The sequence below is a fragment of the Microtus pennsylvanicus genome, chromosome 7 (assembly GCF_037038515.1).
Source record: "Microtus pennsylvanicus isolate mMicPen1 chromosome 7, mMicPen1.hap1, whole genome shotgun sequence".
Taxonomy (NCBI): Eukaryota; Metazoa; Chordata; class Mammalia; order Rodentia; family Cricetidae; genus Microtus; species Microtus pennsylvanicus.
In genome coordinates, this window is record NC_134585.1 from 7,166,721 (window position 1) to 7,188,281 (window position 21,561).

Here is a 21,561-nt window from a genome sequence, read left to right on the forward strand (position 1 = left end):
CCCCTGCAAGGCAGTTTACAAGCTGAGCATAGAGAAACGGCTCAGGGGTTAAGAGTGCTTCTTGCTCTTTCAGAGGACCCAACCCAAGTTCAGTTCCTGGTAAAACACCCCCCTCTTGGCTTTAGCTCTAGGACACCCTCTTCTGGTCTCACTGGTACTGCATTCATATGGTGCACATAACCACATAAAGACACCCCCACCAACTGAAAATAAGTCTTTTTTTTTTTAAAAAAATTATTTATTTATTTATTATATATACAACATTCTGTCTGTGTGTATGCCTGCAGGCCAGAAGAGGGCACCAGACCTCATTACAGATGGTTGAGAGCCACCATGTAGTTGCTGGGAATTGAACTCAGGACATTTGGAAGGGCAGGCAATGCTCTTAACTTCTGAGCCGTCTTTCCAGCCCCTTAAAATAAGTCTTAAAAAGAGGTATCTCAGGGGCTGGAGAGATAACTCGGCAATCAAAAGTTGTAGATGTTCTTTCAAAGGACCTAGGCTCTCTTCTGAGCACCCACATGGTAGCTCACAGCTATCTTCCAGTTCCAGGGGATCCAATGTCCTCTTCTGGCCTCCCTGGGCACCAGGTTCATACACAGACATACATACAGGCAAAAAGCTCATGCTCATAAAATAAAAATTAAAAGATGCCTCACAAACTATATTATTGTTGTCTGTTCATAACACTTTCTTCGAAGGGAAAAAAAATTAACTTTCTTTAAAACCAAAACTGACAGAACAAGAATTGCAGAGGTGAGAGTCTAGAACCCTACCTTTTCCCTTTATCTTCCTGAAAGATGTCGGAAACTTCCCAAAGGGCTGAAAGATTGGCAGGCTTTCCTGGACCTCAAGAAAAGAATCGACGACTTCAGTGAGTCGTGCCCTCTGCTGGAAATGATGACCAACAAAGCCATGAAGCAGAGGCACTGGGACCGCATCTCGGAGCTCACCGGCACCCCGTTTGACGTGGAATCGGACTCGTTTTGTCTGAGGAATATCATGGAAGCGCCGCTCCTTAAAAATAAGGACGATATCGAGGTAAGAGAAGGAGGCCTCAGCGGGCCGTTAAGGAAGGTGGCCTTTTTCTTTTCTGTGACTTCTCAAGGAAACATTTGATTTTACATCACGTGTTTACCTGTGATGGGCTGTGTGTGGGCATGTGCGCTGGAGTGTAAGTGTCTCCAGAGACCAGCAGAGGGCGTCAGATCCCCTGGTGCTGGAGTTACAGGCGGTTCTGAGCTGCCTGGTGTGGGTGGGAACCACTGAGCCATCTCTCCAGCTCCGACATTTTATCTGTCTATCTATCTATCTATCTATCTATCTATCTATCTATCTATCTATCTATCTATCTATCTATCTATCTATCTATCTATCTCTATTTATTTTTATAGGTTTATTTATTTATTTTATGGGTATTGGTGTTTTTGCCTGCATGTGTGAGGGTGTCAGACCAGTGGGACTAGAGTTACAGACAGTTGTGAGCTGCCATGTGGGTGCTAGGAATTGAACCCTGGTCCTCTGGAAGAGCAGCCATTGCTCTCAGCCACTGAGCCATCGCTCCAGCCCCCACACTATTTTACTTTTACTGTTTACTCGTACACATAATTGCACATATTTGTGGAGCCGAGAATGAGGATTCAGTAGAAGAACAGAATGTGTCACGGCCAGGGCAGGGCACTTCACAGTTCTCTCTATATCTTTGTCATTTCCTTCTGTTTGCGGTTTTCGAGTCCCCCTCTGCTGGTTCTTCATTAAATACACGGCGCCATTGTGAAGAATGGTCCCTTGCTCAGCTGAGCGACACTAGGGCTCCTTTCTCCTGTCCCTCTGCATCCTGGTGTCTGCCCCCTCCCTTCCTGCCTGCCATGCCCGCTCTTTCATCTTTTCCTTTGCCAGTTCTTCACCACAGGAGAGGGCCTGTGTCTGCTTCTCTCCCTCCGTGGCGTCTACAGCTTTTTGAATTGTTTTAAGATTTATTTTCTTCTTAAACATGTGTACATAGGTGGTGTGTGGGGATGTGCATACGATTGCTGGTGCTCACACAGGATAGGAGAGGATATCAGATTCCCTGGAGCTGGAGGCACAAGCAGTTGTGACCCATACAGTGAGGGTGCTGGGGATAGAACTCAGGCTCTGCAAGAGCAGTACCTGCTTTTACTTGCTTCGCCATCTCTCTAGCCCCAGTGATGTTTTATTCCTGTGTATTTGTGTGTATGTATTTGTTTGTGTGTGTATTTGTGTATGTGCATTTGTGTGTGTGCATTTGTGTATGTGTATTTGTGTGTGTATTTGTATGTGTGTATTTGTGTATGTGTATTTGTGTGTATGTATTTGTATGTGTGTGTATTTGTGTATGTGCATTTGTGTATGTGTATTTGTGTGTGTGCATTTGTGTGTGTGCATTTGTGTGTGTATTTGTGTGTGTATTTGTATGTGTGTATTTGTATGTGTGTATTTGTGTATGTGTATTTGTGTGTGTTTGTGTATTTGTGTGTGTGTTCTGAGATTAGGGCCGCACTATGTAACTGAACTCATCTTATAGACCAGGTTGGCCTCAAACTCACAGAGATCCGCCAGCTTCTTCCTCCCAAGTGTGCCACCATGCCCAGCCTTGACTTCTTGATTCTTAAGTGTTGTTTTGCCCTCTGTATTTCTTGAATAAGGACTGTTTGAACTTTTATTTACTCTTTCAATATAGCTTGTATAAGTAGTGTGTTTGTTGAGGATTTGTTGAAGGCAAAATAGGAAAATGTGCCATGCCCACAAGGCTAGCGCAAGGGACAGACAACATGTTAGAGACGCGGAGCTAGTCAGATGGGAATTGTGGGTATGTGCTTGGGCCAATAGAATAAGGCAGCTGTGAAGAATTCAGATCACAACATTAATCATGTAGACTTGCGGTGTACGGGGTTTCTGAAGTACACCAGGGAAAAGGAGGGTGGGTGGGGTTTATGGGGTGTATACTGAAAGTCTTTTAGAGCCTGCCACTCCACCCTCCTGTGTTTAGCTGCACTTACATTAAAAAAACAAACCAAGTTCATGGTATTTAAGTATTACGTTCTTGGTGAATTCCTCAGGATGTTTTGTCCAAACTTTTCCAGGCAATGTTTTTCACTAAGTCTATTTTTAGTTGACAATTTAAAACAGCATTGCAATTTTCCTTTTCCATACTTTAAATTATCTTTTATTATGTGTGTGTCTCTGCGCATGCCGTGTATGTGTGTGTCCCTGCGCATGCCGTGTCTGTGTGTGTCCCTGCGCATGCCGTGTATGTGTGTGTGCCTGTGCATGCCGTGTATGTGTGTGTGCCTGTGCATGCCGTGCATGTGTGTGTCCCTGCGCATGCCGTGTATGTGTGTGTCCCTGCGCATGCCGTGTATGTGTGTGTCCCTGCGCATGCCGTGTATGTGTGTGTCCCTGCGCATGCCGTGTATGTGTGTGTCCCAGCGCATGCCGTGTATGTGTGTGTCCCTGCGCATGCCGTGTCTGTGTGTGTCCCTGCGCATGCCGTGTATGTGTGTGTGCCTGTGCATGCCGTGTATGTGTGTGTGCCTGTGCATGCCGTGCATGTGTGTGTCCCTGCGCATGCCGTGTATGTGTGTGTGCCTGTGCATGCCGTGTATGTGTGTGTGCCTGTGCATGCCGTGCATGTGTGTGTCCCTGCGCATGCCGTGTATGTGTGTGTCCCTGCGCATGCCGTGTATGTGTGTGTCTCTGCGCATGCCGTGCATGTGTGTCCCTGCGCATGCCGTGTATGTGTGTGTTCCTGCGCATGCCGTGTATGTGTGTGTCCCTGCGCATGCCGTGTATGTGTGTGTCTCTGCGCATGCCGTGCATGTGTGTCCCTGCGCATGCCGTGTATGTGTGTCCCTGCGCATGCCGTGTATGTGTGTGTCTCTGCGCATGCCGTGTATGTGTGTCCCTGCGCATGCCGTGTATGTGTGTGTCCCTGCGCATGCCGTGTATGTGTGTGTCTCTGCGCATGCCGTGCATGTGTGTCCCTGCGCATGCCGTGTATGTGTGTGTCTCTGCGCATGCCGTGTATGTGTGTCCCTGCGCATGCCGTGTATGTGTGTGTCCCTGCGCATGCCGTGTATGTGTGTGTCCCTGCGCATGCCGTGTATGTGTGTCCCTGCGCATGCCGTGTATGTGTGTGTCTCTGCGCATGCCGTGTATGTGTGTCCCTGCGCATGCCGTGTAGGTGTGTGTGCCTGCGCATGCCGTGTCTGTGTGTGTCCCTGCGCATGCCATGTATGTGTGTGTCCCTGCGCATGCCGTGTATGTGTGTGTTCCTGCGCATGCCGTGTATGTGTGTGTCCCTGCGCATGCCGTGTATGTGTGTCCCTGCGCATGCCGTGTCTGTGTGTGTCCCTGCGCATGCCGTGTATGTGTGTTTCCCTGCGCATGCCGTGTATGTGTGTCCCTGCGCATGCCGTGCATGTGTGTGCCCCTGAGCATGCCGTGTATGTGTGTCCCTGCGCATGCCGTGTATGTGTGTCCCTGTGCATGCCTTGTATGTGTGTGTCCCTGCGCGTGCCGTGTATGTGTGTGTCCCTGCGCATGCCGTGTATGTGTGTGCCCCTGCGCATGCTGTGTGAGCATGTAGGGGGTACAGAACAACTTCCGGAAGTCGTCTTTCCTTCCTCCATGTGGGCTCCAGGAGCTTGGGCTGACGTCATCTGGCTGGGCCCTCTCACCTGTCTGCCTTCTCTGGCTTTCTTGGGAACCTTGGCTTTCTCAGCTGCGAGTTAACTCACTGAGCAAAGGTGGCCTCTGGTCCCTTCTGTGCTACGCGTGCTATGATTTTTACGATGCACATAATTTGCTGTAGAGAATGTCCCGACTCTCCTCCCCTCTTCCTCCGAAGGATATCTGCATCTCTGCCAGTAAGGAGAAGGATATCGAAGCCAAGCTGACGCAAGTGATTGAGAACTGGACCAACCAAAACCTCAGTTTTGCTGCATTTAAGGGGAAAGGTGAGCTCCTGCTCAAAGGGACCGAGTCTGGAGAAATCATCACTCTGATGGAGGACAGCTTGATGGTCTTAGGCTCCTTGCTGAGCAACAGGTAATTTCATAATTCACGGGTAAGAATTATATTTGGGCTTTAGCACCGTAAACTGCTAGGTTAAAACCCTAATTTTGTAGCTGGGGCATTAAGTCAGATTGTGCCCTAACCTTCCAAGCTTTTGTCTGTGCCTGTGTGTACCCAGTGGCCACTCCGTCTGTCTACAGAGGTACCCAGCCCCAGCGCTGGCAGCTCAACAAACAGTATGCCCCTCCATCTCCTAGCTGTCACCCAGTGAGAGCATTTGCAACCTCCACCCTCGTAGCTGATCACAATATGTTTTGTACTTTTTTTTAAAAAAATTATGTGTGCATGTTTATCAGTCTGTGTGTATGCCACAGAAGTCCAGAAGAGGGTATTGAATCCTCTGGAATTGGAGTTACAGATGGTTGGGAACCATCCAATGCGGATGTTGGTCGCTGCATTCGGGTCTTCTAGAAGAGCAGCCAGTGCTCTTAACCCCCAAGCCGTCTCTCCAGGCCCAGGCATTCTTGGCTGTTCTCTCCCTGACGTCCGTACATCACAGCTCCATCAGCAGCAGAGGTCAATGGCCGGGGGACATGGCCATTCTCCTCTCTAAGATGGGATCCCCGGCTAATGACTGGCAGCCCGCGTGACCTCTGGCCCCAGCCTGTGTTTGAGTATGTGTAGTCTGTACAGATCCTGGGCCATGGAATTGTGGCTTGGATGTGTCGAGGTGAAGACCCGCTGTTTGCATCTGAGTACTCAGCTGAGGAGCAAACTGATTCAGACTGAGTTGTGGCATAATCATTGGCTCTTAGATTTCCAGGCTGGCAGTTCCCATGGGTCACCGCAGACTGGCCGTCCTGACTTTCATGGCCGACAGCCTCTTGCAAGCAGGTTGTAGGGTGACCTGAAGAATGATAGCAACCAAGGGCTTCGGGTCTTTGGTTTGAGCATTTGTGGCCTCGGGGCTCCTAGCTAATTGCAGTAGGTTTTTGTTTCTGTAATATAAGAGTGCCTGTGTGTGTTTGTGTGTGTCACATGGATGCAGGTGCCCAGGGAAGCTAGAGGAGAGCACTGCATGCGAATCCCCGAGTCTTATACTTACTTTCACATAACCTGCTAAAACAGACTTGTGACGCCACACAACTCAATGTTTTCACAGTTCTCTGGGAATCAGTTTCCAGCAGTGCCCAGGGTCCTGCAAGGGAGTACATGGTTATTCGAGAAATTCTTTACTCCGGGAGACCCTCCTCCAGATACCTGTGAAGCCCAAGTTTGTCTGCAAATCCTACTCCTGCACTAGCGACAGACCATCCTCCCAGCAATCTGAAACATGTTTCATATTCCCTTTTTAGATATAATGCTCCGTTCAAAAAGAATATCCAGAACTGGGTGTTTAAATTGTCCACCTCCTCGGATATCATTGAAGAGTGGCTGGTGGTGCAGAACCTGTGGGTCTATCTGGAAGCCGTCTTTGTGGGTGGGGACATTGCCAAACAGCTGCCTCAGGTAAATACAGCTTTGGCAGTTATTTATAGGATTGTTTGGTGAGCTGGGCCTGGTGGTGCAGGCCTGTGAACGCAACTGCTCGGGAGTGTGAGGCAGGGGAATTGTAAGTTGAAGGCCTTCCCTTCCTGAGCTACTGTGTAAGACCCTTCCCAGAACGAAAATGAAAAAGACGGCCGGGGCTGTAGCTCAGTGGGACGGTGCTTGCCAAGCGCTCATGAAAACCTATGTTCAATCCCTATTGCTATTCAAAAAATATTTGATGTCATTTATGAAAATCTTCCCAAAGATGTATGGTCAAGTCTTATTTTTTTTGACATTTTATTTACTTTGTGTGTACATACAAATGCATGTATGTGTATACATGACGACATGCTACACATATGGAGATAACCATGTAACTTGATTCTCTGCTTCTACCATGTGGGCCCTGGAGACTGAGCCCACATCACCCTGCTTGGCATCGGGCATCTTTACACACTGACCACCTCTCTGGCTCATGTGGTCAGGGGCAGGCAAACTATGGCCCAGACCATGGTCTAGAAATAAAGTTTTAGGTCTGAGAGCCGGCTCCGCTGTGAAGAGAACACACTGCTCTTGCAAAAGACCTGAATTCTATTCTTAGCAACCCCCCTCCCCCCAGGTGGCTAACAACTGCCTGTCACTCCAGCTCCAGGGGACTCCATGTCCTCTTCTCGCTTCCTTAGGCGCTCATGGGCAACACTCCCCTTCAGACGCATAAATAAAATTAAAAATAATTTAAGTTTTTACAGGAACACAGACAACACAGGGCACTGATTTCTAGTTCACACTAGTAGAAAGAAGAAAATCCGTAGTTTCCAATGGTGGAGTCTTGAGATTGAGGAGGTTAACGTGCATTCAAATAGACTACCACCAAGCTGTTGTTTCTTCTCTGAGAATAGTAGCATTAAAATTAATCTATGTTTAGTTAAGTACAGATGAACTATGAGTAAGCCCACGACTAGCAGGCCAGGAGTAAACAGTGTGAAGGAAGACCCGGTTTGGAAATGCGTGGTGAGACGCCTCCGTGCAGAGCCTCTAAACAGACTGGGACGGTGGTTCTGCTGGTGCAGTGTTTGCCAAGCACTCGGGAGGCTCTGGGTTCAATTCCCAGGAGCACATAAACCATGCATGCTGGTGCATAGCTGCAGTCCCAGCATGGAGGAGATGAAGGCAGGAGGACGGGAAATCCAGGTCATCCTTGGATGTATGGTGAGCTCAAAGCCAGCTGTAGGCTGTCTGTAACAAACAGTTTACTCTTAAGGTAACGTTCCCTCTTTTACAATTCATCCTCCTCAGCCTAAATAGACAGGATCTATGCAGATTATAAATCAAGGATAAAAAGCATGGAAACAGCTCATTTCTCTTTGCAACACATTTTGTTGTAGAAACCTAATACTAAAGTCTGTTTTTTAATTAGGAAATAGCATTTTAAAAAGAGATGAAATTATGCCAGTTTCCAGAGGCATTTTTGCAACTGGACGAAAAACCTAATATCATCCACAGGACCAAGGAAATATTTATTTGCAAGTATGCAAATGAAGCTTTGTTTTGTGATTCCCGTGGTCCCTCCTCCTCCTTCCCTTCTCCCTGAGGTACTGTGGGGCTGTGATTATTCCAAGGACTCTGAGATCAAATTATCTCCGTTGCCTCTTCAGTCTGCTCATCAAACCAAAACACCTGGGGTGCCGAAAGACTGGATTTGAACTTTAAGTTGATAGCTCTGCGAATTAATCATGTGGCACTTCAAAACTATATTAAATGCAAGGAAACAAATAAGTGATAAACCCCGCCGCGATCACGCGGCATTTTAATAAGCGGCTTTGCAGGTTTGGGGTCTCGTTCTTCAGAATGAATTCAGACGAAGAAAAGAATTTTTTTTTTTTGTCTCAATGATGTAGCCCGAGATGAACACAGGCTGGGTTTGAAGGACTGGAAGGAATTAGGAAGTGAAGCGCTTGCTCTTTCAATTATCGAGATGCTAATCTTTACCCAACTACGGATTTGCTTTTAGGAAGCCAAACGTTTCCAGAATATTGACAAGTCGTGGGTCAAAATAATGCAGCGAGCTCATGAGAACCCCAACGTGATCAGCTGCTGCGTCGGGGATGAGACCATGGGGCAACTTTTGCCCCACTTGCACGAGCAGCTGGAGGTCTGTCAGAAGTCCCTCACCGGGTGAGACAGCATGCTTCCTCCCATGCCGCTTACCTAGTTCTGTCTGCATTTCAGGTTTTTCTAAGGATGGCTCAAAGGGAAACAGGAACCTAAATTCCCCTACCTTGGATTTTCAGTAAGAACAATGTGGAGTGGGTGGGCGAAGGCATCACGTTAGCTTCCCAGGACTGTTGTACCAGTCACCACACACTGATGGCTTGAAGCACCAGACGTTAGTTGAGTCCCAGGTCTGTCAGCCAGAGGTGTGGAATCAAGGTGTCAGCCTCCCCGGGAGCTTGTGATGGAGCTGAAGTAGCCCCGGGGCTTCTCAGGCTGGTGTCACAACCCTGATGCCTGTTTCTTCATGTGGCCTTCATTTCTTCTGTTTCTCTTCTGAGGGCACTTGTTATCGAGTGTACTGGGTATAGGACGTTGTTTCTCGGGATCAGGGGGCATACACTAAAACAAACAATTCTCTTTTAAGAAAAGATGTTTAAATTCAATATACCCTCAGAGACCCTCTTTGAAATAAAGCCCTGTTTACAGATTCCAGGGTATGTAGACTTCTCTTTTAGGGAAGATTGAACCCACTTTGGGCTTGGAGTAGAGGTGCACAGTAAGAGAAGAGGTGGCCCAACAAATGTATGGGTGCTTTTTTCCCCAAAGACACTTGTGGAAGCTTTAAAAATTAAAGCAGAGTTCATTCTCGGTTTCTATTTAGAGTGTGGTTTGTCCAGGTTTGTCCTCTGCTCTAGCCTCACGGATAGGTGGCCTCCGTTTCATCCTCAGAATGTCCTGGGTTGGAGACAATAAATCCCGAATTTAAGCTATGAATGCCCCCAGTACTCTAACAAAGGTTCATGGGAGGGCTCCTCACTAGAGAAGAGATTGTGACAGATGATAGAGGTGGCCTTGCTCCTTCCCGCTATTGCTTTGAAATCCTCTGTTCCCCCCAAGTGCCTTCCCCGCTAGACTCTGGTTCTCACCACGTATCCCAGAGGCCTATGGGAAATGTCTGTTGGTGCTTGCTTTTCTCTGATTGGCCGCAAAAAACAAACAAATACAAACAAAAAACCCGGGTGTGGGGGGAGCTGGAGGGATGGCTCAGCGGTTAAGAGCATTGGCTGCTCTTCCAGAGGACCCAGGTTCAATTCCCAGCACTCACTTGTCAGGTCACAACTGTCTATAACTCCAGTTCCAGGGGATCTGACACCCTCACATACATACAGGCAAAACACCAATGCACATGAAATAAAAGTAAATAAATTCAACCCAAAGGAATCATCCAGTAAGATGCTCTTGACTGTTTGAAGGTATTTGGAGAAGAAGCGATTGCTGTTTCCGAGATTCTTCTTTGTCTCTGACCCGGTTCTGCTGGAAATCCTCGGACAGGCCAGTGACTCCCACACCATACAGGTATGACCCAAACATCCTGGGGTTAAACCGCTTTGTCCATGGGATTTGTAATCAAGAACAGAGATAGAGTTCTTGTCTTAACAGTGCAAGGCAAGAAGGATGAGAACCCAAAATCCCGATGGTACAGCTGGGAGGATGGCTCAGCTGGTAAAGTGGCTTGCCATAAAGACATGAGGACCCAAGTTCAATTCCCAGAACCTATGTTAAAAGAAAGTTCTGGGAACAATGGTGTATTCTTCTAATACCACCACCGTGGAGGCAGAAAGGGGCAGACCCGTAGGGTTCGCTGGCTAGCTAGCCTAGCTGACTCAGTGAATTCCAGGCCCTGTTTCACCATACAAGGAAAGTTAGTATCTGAGGATGACATGTAATGTTCTGAGCACCCGCTACAGCACACATGCATACACATGAATACACATCTGCACACACATACAAAGTACGATGATAAAATGCCCTTTTTTGTGTGGTCTTAGAGCCAATTGGCCTCACACACTCCCCATTCACTAACCACCAAGGTCTCGGTTTCCTTAACTGTAAGATCTGTGAAAAGAGAAGACAGTTGAGAGAGAAAGTGAGAGGGAGGGACCTGTGCCTGGCAGGGAAGCAGGCTGGGATGGGATGGTTCAGTCTCCATCTGGAGAGCACAGAGGGATGGTCACTGAGCCGGTCTGGAGTCTAAGAAGCGACATTTGCTGGACTCGGGGACAATGTCATAGGATTTTAAAAAGTAGGACACCATTGGTTGTCGTGGTATTCACCTTTAATCCCAGAACTCGGGAGGCTGAGGCAAGAGGAGCAGAGTTCAGGATCCAGGCTGGACTACATAGTGAGTTCTAAGCTAACCTAACTGTTTTCAGCAAACCGTGCGCCTTTAAGTTAATCAAGGGTTGTGGTGGTCTCTATTGCTGTTTTTATTACCATTTTATTTTCATTTTTGAGCTAAGAAAATAGATTCTCTTGTGTTTTATGAAGACAAAAAATACCAAGGTTTTATGCTTTAAATATGATCTTGTTTATAATTTTGTGTATGTTTATGTTCATATGGGTGCAGTAGCTACGGAGGCCAGAAGAGGGCGCCAGAGCCCCTGGAGCTGGAGTTACAAGCAGTTGAGAGCTACCCAGTATGGATCCTGGGAACTGATCTTGAGTCCTGTGGAATGACAGGAAATGCTCTTAGCTGTTGAGCTGCCTCTCCAGCCTCTGCTAAGGCTTTAAAAGGCATCTCAGTAGCTTATGTGTTTGGCACCATGTGTGATGTTTTGGCTCTGCCTCATGTCTCTTTCAGCCGCATCTTCCTGCAGTATCTGACAACATAAACGAGGTGACATTTCATTCCAAAGACTACGATCGAATGATGGCTGTTATATCAAGAGAAGGAGAAAAAATTATGGTAATTTATTTCTTTTGAAAAAGTTGTTGCTCGGATTTCTTTGACAATTTAGGTTGAGGAGAATGCAATTGGCTTATGAAGAAGAACAGATATGGGGACTAGGGTGCGTAACCTTGGGCTCTAATTCTACAGCTCTGGTTTTATTAAAATTAGTATAGGTGACTCAGTTAACTTCTCTGAGACTCATTTTATCAGCAGTAACAGCCTTTAGACTACATGATCTCCATGGTCTCTTCTAGTTATATTTTTAATTTCTTCCACCCATGTTTTCAATATTTTGCCCAGAGAGCTGGAGAGATGCTCAGTGGTTAAGAGTGTTGGCTGCCCTTCAGAGGGTCTGAGTTGGGTACCCAGCACCCATATCAGGTGGATTATAACTGCCTATAACTCCAGTTCCAGAAGACCCAACACCCTCTTCTGGCCCCCTTGGGCACCCACATGCATGTAGTGCATGAGTGTGTGTGTGTGTGCGTGCGCATGCGTGTTTGCGTACACACACCTGCACATGGGGTGAGAGAGAAATAAAAATAAAATACAAAAATCTAAAGCTGGAGCCACTCACTATACATGCATGGGTGCATTCATTTAAATCCACATATGCACACACATGCATGCAGTGCTCACGCAAAATTAACCAATAAATATTTGATGTGAACTATAGGAGGGTTTATTCTGTGTTGCAGTACTAGGATTTATCAAGTGTGACAGTTTATAAAAATACCATACGAATATTTGTTACATATTTATTATTTCTTTTTAGCTGGATACTCCAGTTATGGCCAAAGGTCCCGTAGAGATTTGGCTTCTGGACTTGTTAAAAGTCCAGATGTCGTCATTGCATAATATAATCCGGTCTGCCTTCTATCAAATCAGCGATTCGGGATTTCTCCTGCTACCTTTCCTCCACCACTTCCCGGCACAGGTGAGGGCCACACTGTTCACTAATGATGGGATGATGTGGAAATCGAGGGGGGCTGTGCTGAGCCTGATGGGAGGGGGCTGCTGTGGTTCCACCTCAAGTTTACCCCGTTCCGTACCATGACGCCCCCCATCCTCCCGACAGGGTTTCTCTGTAGCTTTGACTGTCCTGGAACTTGCTCTGTAGACCAGGCTGGCCTGGAACTCAGAGATCCGCCTGCCTCTGCCTCCCGAGTGCTGGGATTAAAGGCGTGCGTCATCTCACCTGGCCCCTCATTCTTAAGGACATATGCCAAGACTCAAACAGCAAATGGAAAATATCATCTTATAGATCAGTGGTTCTCAAACTGTGGATCGCAACCCCTTTGGGGGAGTTGCGTATCGGACATTTACATTGAGATTCATAACAGTAGCAAAATTACAATTGTGAATTAACAAGAAAAAATAATTGTATGATTGGGGATCAGCACAACGTGCAGAACTGAATTAAAGGGTCACACGTAATTGGACATTTTCGTCAGGACCATTGCCTTCCCAGTAATGACACAGAGACTTCTTATTGATTATGAGAGCTTGGCTGATAGCTTGGGCTTGTTTCTAACTAGCTCTTATAACTTAAATTAACCCATAGCTTTTAGTCTACTTTCTTTACCTGGCTCGATTACCTTCTCTTTGTAAAGCCCATGCTGCCGGCTCTGCGTTCCTGCGTCTCCTCACGACTCCTCCATTCTTCCCAGCCTCCTCTCTGCCCCTCAGATCCTGCCTAGCTATTGGCCATTCAGCCTTTTATTAAACCAACCAGAGTGACCTGTCTTCACAGCACTTCAAAAGATTATTCCACAATGGTCGCAGCCTTAAGGACGGTTGAGGATATGGATACGGACACGCGTAGGGAACTAACCACACATTTTCCTGGCATGCATCCCACCTTGTCAGGGAGGGATTGGGTGTTCTTGGCGACAGTTTTGGCCCATGTCTCTCATAAGTTCCCCGTGATGTGTCGAGTACCGTTAAACCCCAGTGTAGGGAATAAAGAATTGTCACTCCCGTTAAGATTTCACCCAGGACAAATGAGAAGTGGTTTCCAGTCTCTTCATAAGTAGCACAAGCTAGAAGAGATTCCCAAAGGGAAAAATAAACAACAGAGTTTTGTCCTAACTTCATTTCCTGCCCCAGCTGAACTCCAATTAGTTCCTGAATTAATGAGCACCCTTTGGAGACAGCTAAAGATGATTGGACATTAATTATTCAACCTGTATATGCACAGGCAAGGATCAGCCTCCACCGCAGAGGTGATTTTAGTGCTGCAGCTTATTGTTTTTTAGTTGCCTTGGTGATATTTAATGCTCTTGATAAAGATTAGAGGCAAGTTTTCCTTGGTAAGCTGGAAAAAATGGGCTTCTTAGGGTTAAGGTGACATTTTCTCTCCTTGGGAAGCACGGGCCACTCTGTATTCTCGAGGCTCTCTCGGGCTGGGAATTAGCATTCGGAGGAGCATGAGCAACAGTTCAGAGCAGTGGCGGAATTGCACAGGACCTAATGGAAACGCTGCGTGCCTTCCCGGGTTTCTTCCAGCGTTATTCCTTTAAAGCATTTTTTTTCCCCAAATAGATGAAATCTGCCTGCTATCAAGCTAATTTAAAAAAATTGCCGAATACCCCATCTCTGCTGTCTCTTAGAACCTATTTTAAAAGATTATGAATACAGTGGAGCATTGTTATGAAAATCTGGGAAAATTTGAAAACTACAAAATAGGGATAAAAATTACTTATATTTATGCCACTTGGAAATGATGGCTATATTTTATCCCATTTCCTCCTAGAATGTTTTATGTATGTGTGTGTGTGTGCGTGCGTGCACACACACACACACACACACACAAATAGAATTTTTTACTTAATGCTTAAAAAAAGCAACCCCGTTTGCTGCGTGCGAATAGCCGCAGCCGAACGAGCTGCACACACGCTGTCCCCGTGCGCCTGCAGGTTGGGCTTCTGGGCATCCAGATGCTGTGGACACACGACTCAGAGGAGGCTTTAAACAACGCGAAGGACGACAGGAAAATCATGCAAATTACCAACCAGAAATTTCTGGATATTCTGAATACTCTCATCAGTCAGACAACGCACGACCTGAGCAAGTTTGACAGAGTGAAGTTTGAGACTTTGATCACCATCCACGTACACCAGAGAGACATTTTTGATGACTTGGTAAAGTATCCCCGCCCACCCGCCCCTGCCTTGTCAAAATGATTTAGTCTAGTAGCTAGTAGTGAGCGCTCGGATGTTATCCGGAATGATGAACTGGCATGCGCTCTAGTTCCTCGCGCGTCCCTTTCATAAATGTCTTCGCCTGAGTAGGTGCCCTGGCGGCTTCAAACAACGTGCGTGTGTTTTCATTTATTATTCTTCGGAAAAATTTGGTTTCTGATTTTTATGTTTTGTTTCCTTTTCTGTTGTTTGTTTTTAAAGCACTTTGTTGAAATGAACGCACACATGTTTTTGAGATAGGGTCTCGCTATGTTTCCTTAGATGTCCTGGGACTCGCTCTGTAGACCAGGCTGGCTTCAAACTCACACATCCCTCTGCCTCAGCCTCCTGAGTGCTGGGATGAAAGGTGTGTACCACCATGCAGACCTAAAGTCACAAACAAAAACATCACACAGCTCGGTTAAGGAAACCACTCAAAGAAATATTGCCCAGTGCCAAACGCAGTGCCTTTCCCTGCGCTTCTTTCTGTAGAGGTAGAAAGACCATTCCGAAGCCATGGAGATTCACTCAGGGCTTAAATTTTGACTGTCAATTATGTTTTATTTTTTTAAAAGATTTATTTATTTATTTATTCATTTATTTATTATGTATCCAATGTTCTGCCTGCATGTATCCCTGCAGGCCAGAAGAGGGCACCAGATCTCATTACAGATGGTTGTGAGCCACTGTGTGGTTGCTGGGAATCGAACTCAGGACCTCTGGAAGAAAGACACTGTCATAATTGAAACCAGAACAGCATCTTTTAGTACAGGATAACACTGAGAAAAGAGTCCGAGGAAAAGTGTGATTAGCCGAGGAAAGACAGGATGCAGGCGAAAGGACACACGAGTGGTAATGAAGGTTATAAAGTTGCTTTTTCCAGGTACTAGTTTCAAAAGTCTGGAACCCATTAGTTTGTTAGGAATTAATTGCTCTCCTAAACAAATACCCAAGTTCATGACACAGTTTAGTCAGAACAGGTGGTGAGCTGTGGGGGACCAGCTGAGAAAGGAGAACTTCAGGTTGAGCGGAAGCAAGCCTTGGTGAATGTGGATGGCCGTTGTCTAGTCCTTAGCATCCAGTGGAACTTGACAGGAAAGCATCTCTAGGGAGGGAGCAGCTCGAGGTAGCTGGTCACGTGAGTCCACAGCCGGGAAGCGGAAGACAGGACCACCTGCTGTGCTTCTGCTTAGCTCCTGTGCTGCTTGCTGCTCTGTGGCTGTGATAAAATGCCGTGGCTAAGTGTGGCTTAAGGGTGGCAGGGTTGATTTTGGCTCCAAGTTAGAGTCTGTGAAGACAGGGATGGCCCAGCATGGTGGCGGGAGCTGGAAGCTAGTCCATCACGTCACGTGCAGGCGAGCACCATGTGCATGCAGTGCCCATGGAGGCCAGAAGAGGGAGCCAGAACCCCGGAACTGGAGCCACTGTGCCGGTGCTGGGAACTGAACCTGGGCAATGAGGAGCGAGTGCTCTTAACTGCCGAACCATCTCCCTTGACTTTCTTTAGCAGTGTGGTTTGTAGTTCATTGAAATTTCTTGGCTTTGCCCCACTCTTCCGTTTTTGGTAAGTTCCAGAAAGCAGACCCCGTGTCTCCCTGTGCTCACCCAGTATGGTGCCAGCACAAGAAGGCCGGCAATACATCCTGTTTAGCGGAGACTAGCCGGCTTACTCACGAGTGACTCACAACCACCCACGCGCTGAGCTTCCAGGCCATTGCAGTCCGTTTGTCACTTTTCCTGCTTTGGGTTTTCCAGGTGAAAATGCACATCAAGTCAGCCACCGACTTCGAGTGGCTGAAACAGAGCAGATTTTATTTCAAGGAAGATTTGGATCAGACCGTGGTGTCCATTACAGATGTCGATTTCATCTACCAGAACGAGTTTCTCGGCTGCACGGACCGCCTTGTGATCACCCCGTTAACAGACAGGTAGGAACCCCGGCGCTCGCGGCTATACGTGGTAATTCAATGGCATGCTTAGACTACATTGAAAAAATAATCCACACTGAAATATTCATAAGCTCATGTTGCTGCCGTCTTGGGTCTGTGCTGGGCCATCGGATGCAGCCTAACATTGAAATAACCCTCATTGTTGCTTACACGGACACATGCATTAATGTTTTATGAAGGAGAAACAGGCGAAAGAATAAAATCAGGATTGAATGTTTGCTTTGAGTAATTTAATAATGATTTTGAGAGGTTGTGAGAGGGAAAAATGCCCTGAAACCATAAAGGAAGTTAATAACATTGCAAAAAGGAAAGCACCTTTGGTAGCGTTCAGTGTAGTCTGCTGGCTTTGCAGTTTTTGTTGGATTTTGTTCATTTATTTATGTATTTATGTATTTATTTATTTATTTTTGAGTCAGGGCCTCGCTGTTTACCCCTGGCTGACCTGACACTTATGTAGACTTGACTGACCTTGGAACTCACAGCGATCCCCCTGCCTCTGCTTCCAGGGTGCTAAGATTAAAGGAAGGAAATCATCACACACTGCCTGTTTTGTTTTTGTTGAGATAAAAATCTCACGATGTAGCCCTGGCTGGCATGGGATTCGCTGTGTGTCCTGGACTGGTCTTAAACTGGCAGCGATGCCCCTGCCTCTGCCTCCTGAGTCTTGCAGGCGTGCAGCGCCGTAGTCTGCCAGTCTCTCGGTTTCTCAGATGTGGAAACTGAATTTAACGTTTCTTGGCCGAGTCTGTCTCAGTCAGTGACGGGTGCTGTCGCCCAGTAGGGTGCGAATCTTTTCCACCTTCACATCCCCCGCACCCTCAGTTCAGTTTGCCACACGTAGAAAGTTCGCTGTACGTGTCTGCAGATTTACTGCTGCCGTGTCCATGGAGTCCGCTTCCAGGTAAAACTACAGCGGGACCGTTCCGTGTGTTCAGCTTCCTCTTGCTTTCTCCCATCCCGCTCTGTCTGGTTGCCGCTTTGCGTGGGCCGTCCAAGCTCTGTGCCGGACAGGGTCTTCCCTGGGTTTCAGGTGCTACATCACGCTGGCTCAGGCGTTGGGAATGAACATGGGCGGGGCTCCAGCAGGACCCGCCGGGACGGGCAAAACGGAAACCACCAAAGACATGGGCCGGTGTCTGGGGAAGTACGTGGTTGTGTTCAACTGCTCGGATCAGATGGACTTCCGGGGCCTGGGAAGGATTTTCAAAGGTAAGTATCTCAGTTTTGGTGAGTCTATTTTCATTGCCCTTTGGTGTTTTTGATATAAATGTTAAATGACACTATCATCATTATCCTCGGTTGCTTTATATCGTACGGCACTCTGGATTAAAAGTGACCGGTTAGCATAAATTCAGCGTGGCTCAATGTTGCTGATTGTGTTATGTTGCGTACACTGAATGTGTATTGGAATCTTAAGACAGAATCAATTTGTAACAGTCACACAGTAGTGGAGGAGAGCTAGTCTTCGTAGCAGATTGGTACATTCGGCTTCCCTTTGCTGGGCTAAAGCCCACTGAAATGGAAGGTTTTTTTTTTTTATTATTTTTTTAGCACAGTTACAAAGAGGTGATTTCAGCTAACACTGAGGAAGAAAAGACCTCTAAGGGCACATCGGTGTCAGCGCTCAGTCCGACTTGGCGTAACTCCGCTCTCTGAAATAGAAGTCCTGCCAGAGGACATTCCGGATGGGGCCCCTGCAAGGGTTGGGGGAGCTGTCCTGCCTCTCCCATCCCTTCCTCCAAGGCACCAGAGGCAGGTGTCTCAAACAGGAGTTTGCTTCTGTGTTAAGACAATAGTGTAGGCAAAACCATTGGCTCTACATGACCAGAAGAGCCTAGGCTGGTATCCAGGATGATAAGGAGTCTACAGGCTTGAGATGATAGAGGCGTTGCCTAGCGAGCATGAAGCCCTGAGCTCCATCCTCAGTACCAGACAAGCAGCCTGTGGTTGTGCAAATGTAATCCCAGCACTCCACAGGCAGGAGGGTCATGAGTTCAAGGCCAGTCTTGGCCTCAGAGTGGGTTCAAGACAAATCTGGGCTACGTGAGACCTTGTCTCAAAGAAGAACACATACACACACATGCACAGAGGGGAGAGAGAGAGAGAGAGAGAGAGAGAGAGAGAAGAGAGGGTGCATAAAGACTGCTAAGCTGAATTAAAGAGGAAACAGAAGAAAACTCAATAAACTCAGTGAAATTAATAGCTTCAAAGACAATTGAGATCTTTATACTCTTTAGCCGACTGAAGAAACCAGGCTGTTAGGGAAAAAAATAACAATTGAGACATAAGGAAATTTACAGGGGGTAAAAAACCCGCTCTGTCTTGAGTTACAAAAAGATGAGGAGATGGGAGGTTTGACAGAAAAACATTACGGGTCTAAACATCCCAGCATCCTTAGAATAAGCGTCCCCAAGGGCGAGGGCAGAAGGCTGGGCAAATGGCGGAAGAAATAAAGCATTCCGTACAGCTGCGGGTGATAAAGGCGCCTGTCCTTAGAGAGTCGGGAAGGAACAGTGCTTGCGATCTCCGGGCCTGCCTTTGTGCATGGCTTTGTAAGAAATACATAAAACCCCTCTGGCCATCTCATCCAGCAACCTGACATTCCTCTCGCTCTGTAATAAAAGAACACGGAGAGATCAGACCTGCTGAGAGGCATCCCATATTCTGCCGTTTCCCCCAGAGCCTGGAGAACCGTTCCTCTCCAGCCTAATTGAAGGCCGTGGTCCTCACAGGCAGGGTCTGATTTACCACCTCTCAGGACCCCTGCCTACAACTCAATACCGTGAGTTCCCTGTGTTTGGTGACGGTATGCAAATAATTAAACATCTCCCGTCGCAAGGATGAAAGCGCCTTCCTAAACAGCCCAATGTGAAGCGGCACATACATTGTGTTTAGGCACAATTTTGGGGAGCCCTTGGCAGACCCGATGGCTCTCAAGAAGGTGCCTCGCACAGGGAAACTTTGCAAATCAACCATTTCTCCTACCAGGTCTCGCGCAGTCGGGTTCCTGGGGCTGTTTTGATGAGTTTAACAGAATTGAATTGCCTGTCTTATCTGTGGCGGCCCAACAAATTTACATAGTTTTGACGGCAAGGAAAGAGAGGAAAAAACAGTTCATTTTCTCAGATGGTGATTGTGTGGATTTGAATCCGGAATTTGGAATCTTCCTGACAATGGTGAGAACATGAGAAAATTGTTAATTGTTGCAGATATAAATAGATGAGCCTGTGTATTACAGGATAAATTAACCAAAGTCATGGACTCACTCTTGTTTTTTAAAGAAGGCTTATTTTAAATTAATTATGTGTGCCCATGTGTGTCTGTGTGCAAGTGAGTGTAGTACCTATGGAGGCCAGAAGAGGGCATCGGATACCCTGGAGCTGAACTTTGCAGGTAGTCATGAGATGTCTGATGTGGGTGCTGGGACCTGAACCCCAGAGCTCTACAAGGGCAGCTCTTACAGATGTGGGTTTCTTAAAACCATGAAGATAACTTTCCTCCTCAATGCCTCCTGTCCGTAAGGGTTGACTGGGATGGGCTCAGCTTTGTGTATCCTTACTTTGGTATTAGGCCCATCAGGTGGTCACTGTCTCCATCACTGTGGGATGGCATAGCAAAGAGAAAATGAATAACCATGCTTTGGCCTAGAGTTTCCACCCAAGAGGGACACATGCAGGTCTCATGGGGCCAACTGCATCCACCTTCAAGGGGGCCTACAGGGTGGGTGTTGTTATACAGGCAGGAGAAGGAAGTGAGGCTGATGGCCCACACATGCCCCTTATCTCACCCTAGAGCTGCAAGAGCCTCTGGGTAGAGGTCTTCTGGTTGAACCTGTAAGAGAAGTTAGCTGTGTGTGTGCTATGTATGCAGGTACACGCTGTGTGTGCTATGTATGCAGGTACACGCTCTGTGTGCTTGCACATGCTCCCATGTGTGGGCCTGTGGAGTCTTTCCATGTTAATCACCTTTTGAAACAGCCCCTCTCACTGGAACTGGTACCATTACAGATGGTTGTGAGCTACCGTGTGGGTGATGGGAGCTGAACCTGGGTTTCCAAGAGCAGCCAGTACCCTTAACTGCTCAGTCACCCCTCCAGCCCCTCTCTTCTAATATCATACTTTAGATCATAATTGCTCAGGTCTATGTTTTCAGCTCTGTTTTCCCCTTTTCTATATTTTAAACTAGCAGACACACGGATACTGGATTTTTTTTTTTGAAAAACTGTGTATAGCTTTAATAACGAATTGAAAAATGGATATATTTAAAAAGGTATGATATGAAATGCTATTAAATATGGATGGTCCAGTCCACCTTTTTGAGAAAGCGAGACTATTCCATATACTTAATATTCCTGTGCACTGCCTTAAAATCTGAATTAGGGGCCTGAAATGTATTTATATCCAGGAAATAAAAATTGAACCAATAATTGAAAGTTAAATATATTTTAACTCTTAGAACCCTGGATACGCTGGGCGCCAGGAGCTGCCGGAAAACTTAAAAATCCAGTTCAGAACAGTTGCAATGATGGTCCCCGACAGGCAGGTATGCATCAGGGCCTAAGCGGATAATCTATATGGTTTGCTCTTTCTCCCAGTAAAGTTGCTTTAAAACGCCTCACTGTGTCGATCTGCAGATCATTATGCGAGTTAAACTTGCAAGCTGTGGTTTCCTTGAAAACGTTATCTTGGCGCAGAAGTTTTACGTTCTCTATAAACTCTGCGAAGAGCAACTTACTAAGCAGGTAACAGCATATTTATTGTTTTCATCAGTAAGGAATTTAAATTTTTGTTTGAACCTATGTGTATGTGTGTGTGGGTATGTGGATGGAAGTGCTGGTACCCACAGAGGCCAGGAGAGGGCAGCAGAGCCTTCTGAGCTAGAGCTGCAAGTGTTTGGAAGCTGCCAGCTGTGGGTCCTT

General features: G+C 46.8%; 1 protein-coding gene across 2 annotated transcripts in view; it reads left to right on the forward strand.

Annotated features, from left to right (window-relative positions):
* Dnah8 (dynein axonemal heavy chain 8) overlaps window positions 1-21,561 on the forward strand; it is a 224,162-nt gene that overhangs the window by 70,265 nt on the left and 132,336 nt on the right. For both annotated transcript variants that reach the window (XM_075978795.1, XM_075978796.1), the window contains 13 exons: window positions 801-1,041; window positions 4,871-5,070; window positions 6,393-6,546; window positions 8,579-8,742; window positions 10,035-10,137; window positions 11,423-11,527; window positions 12,288-12,449; window positions 14,431-14,655; window positions 16,450-16,622; window positions 17,674-17,852; window positions 19,632-19,819; window positions 21,099-21,185; window positions 21,277-21,384. In XM_075978795.1, the coding sequence (XP_075834910.1) occupies window positions 801-1,041; window positions 4,871-5,070; window positions 6,393-6,546; window positions 8,579-8,742; window positions 10,035-10,137; window positions 11,423-11,527; window positions 12,288-12,449; window positions 14,431-14,655; window positions 16,450-16,622; window positions 17,674-17,852; window positions 19,632-19,819; window positions 21,099-21,185; window positions 21,277-21,384 (2,089 nt within the window). The remainder of the gene's footprint in view (window positions 1-800; window positions 1,042-4,870; window positions 5,071-6,392; window positions 6,547-8,578; window positions 8,743-10,034; window positions 10,138-11,422; window positions 11,528-12,287; window positions 12,450-14,430; window positions 14,656-16,449; window positions 16,623-17,673; window positions 17,853-19,631; window positions 19,820-21,098; window positions 21,186-21,276; window positions 21,385-21,561) is intronic.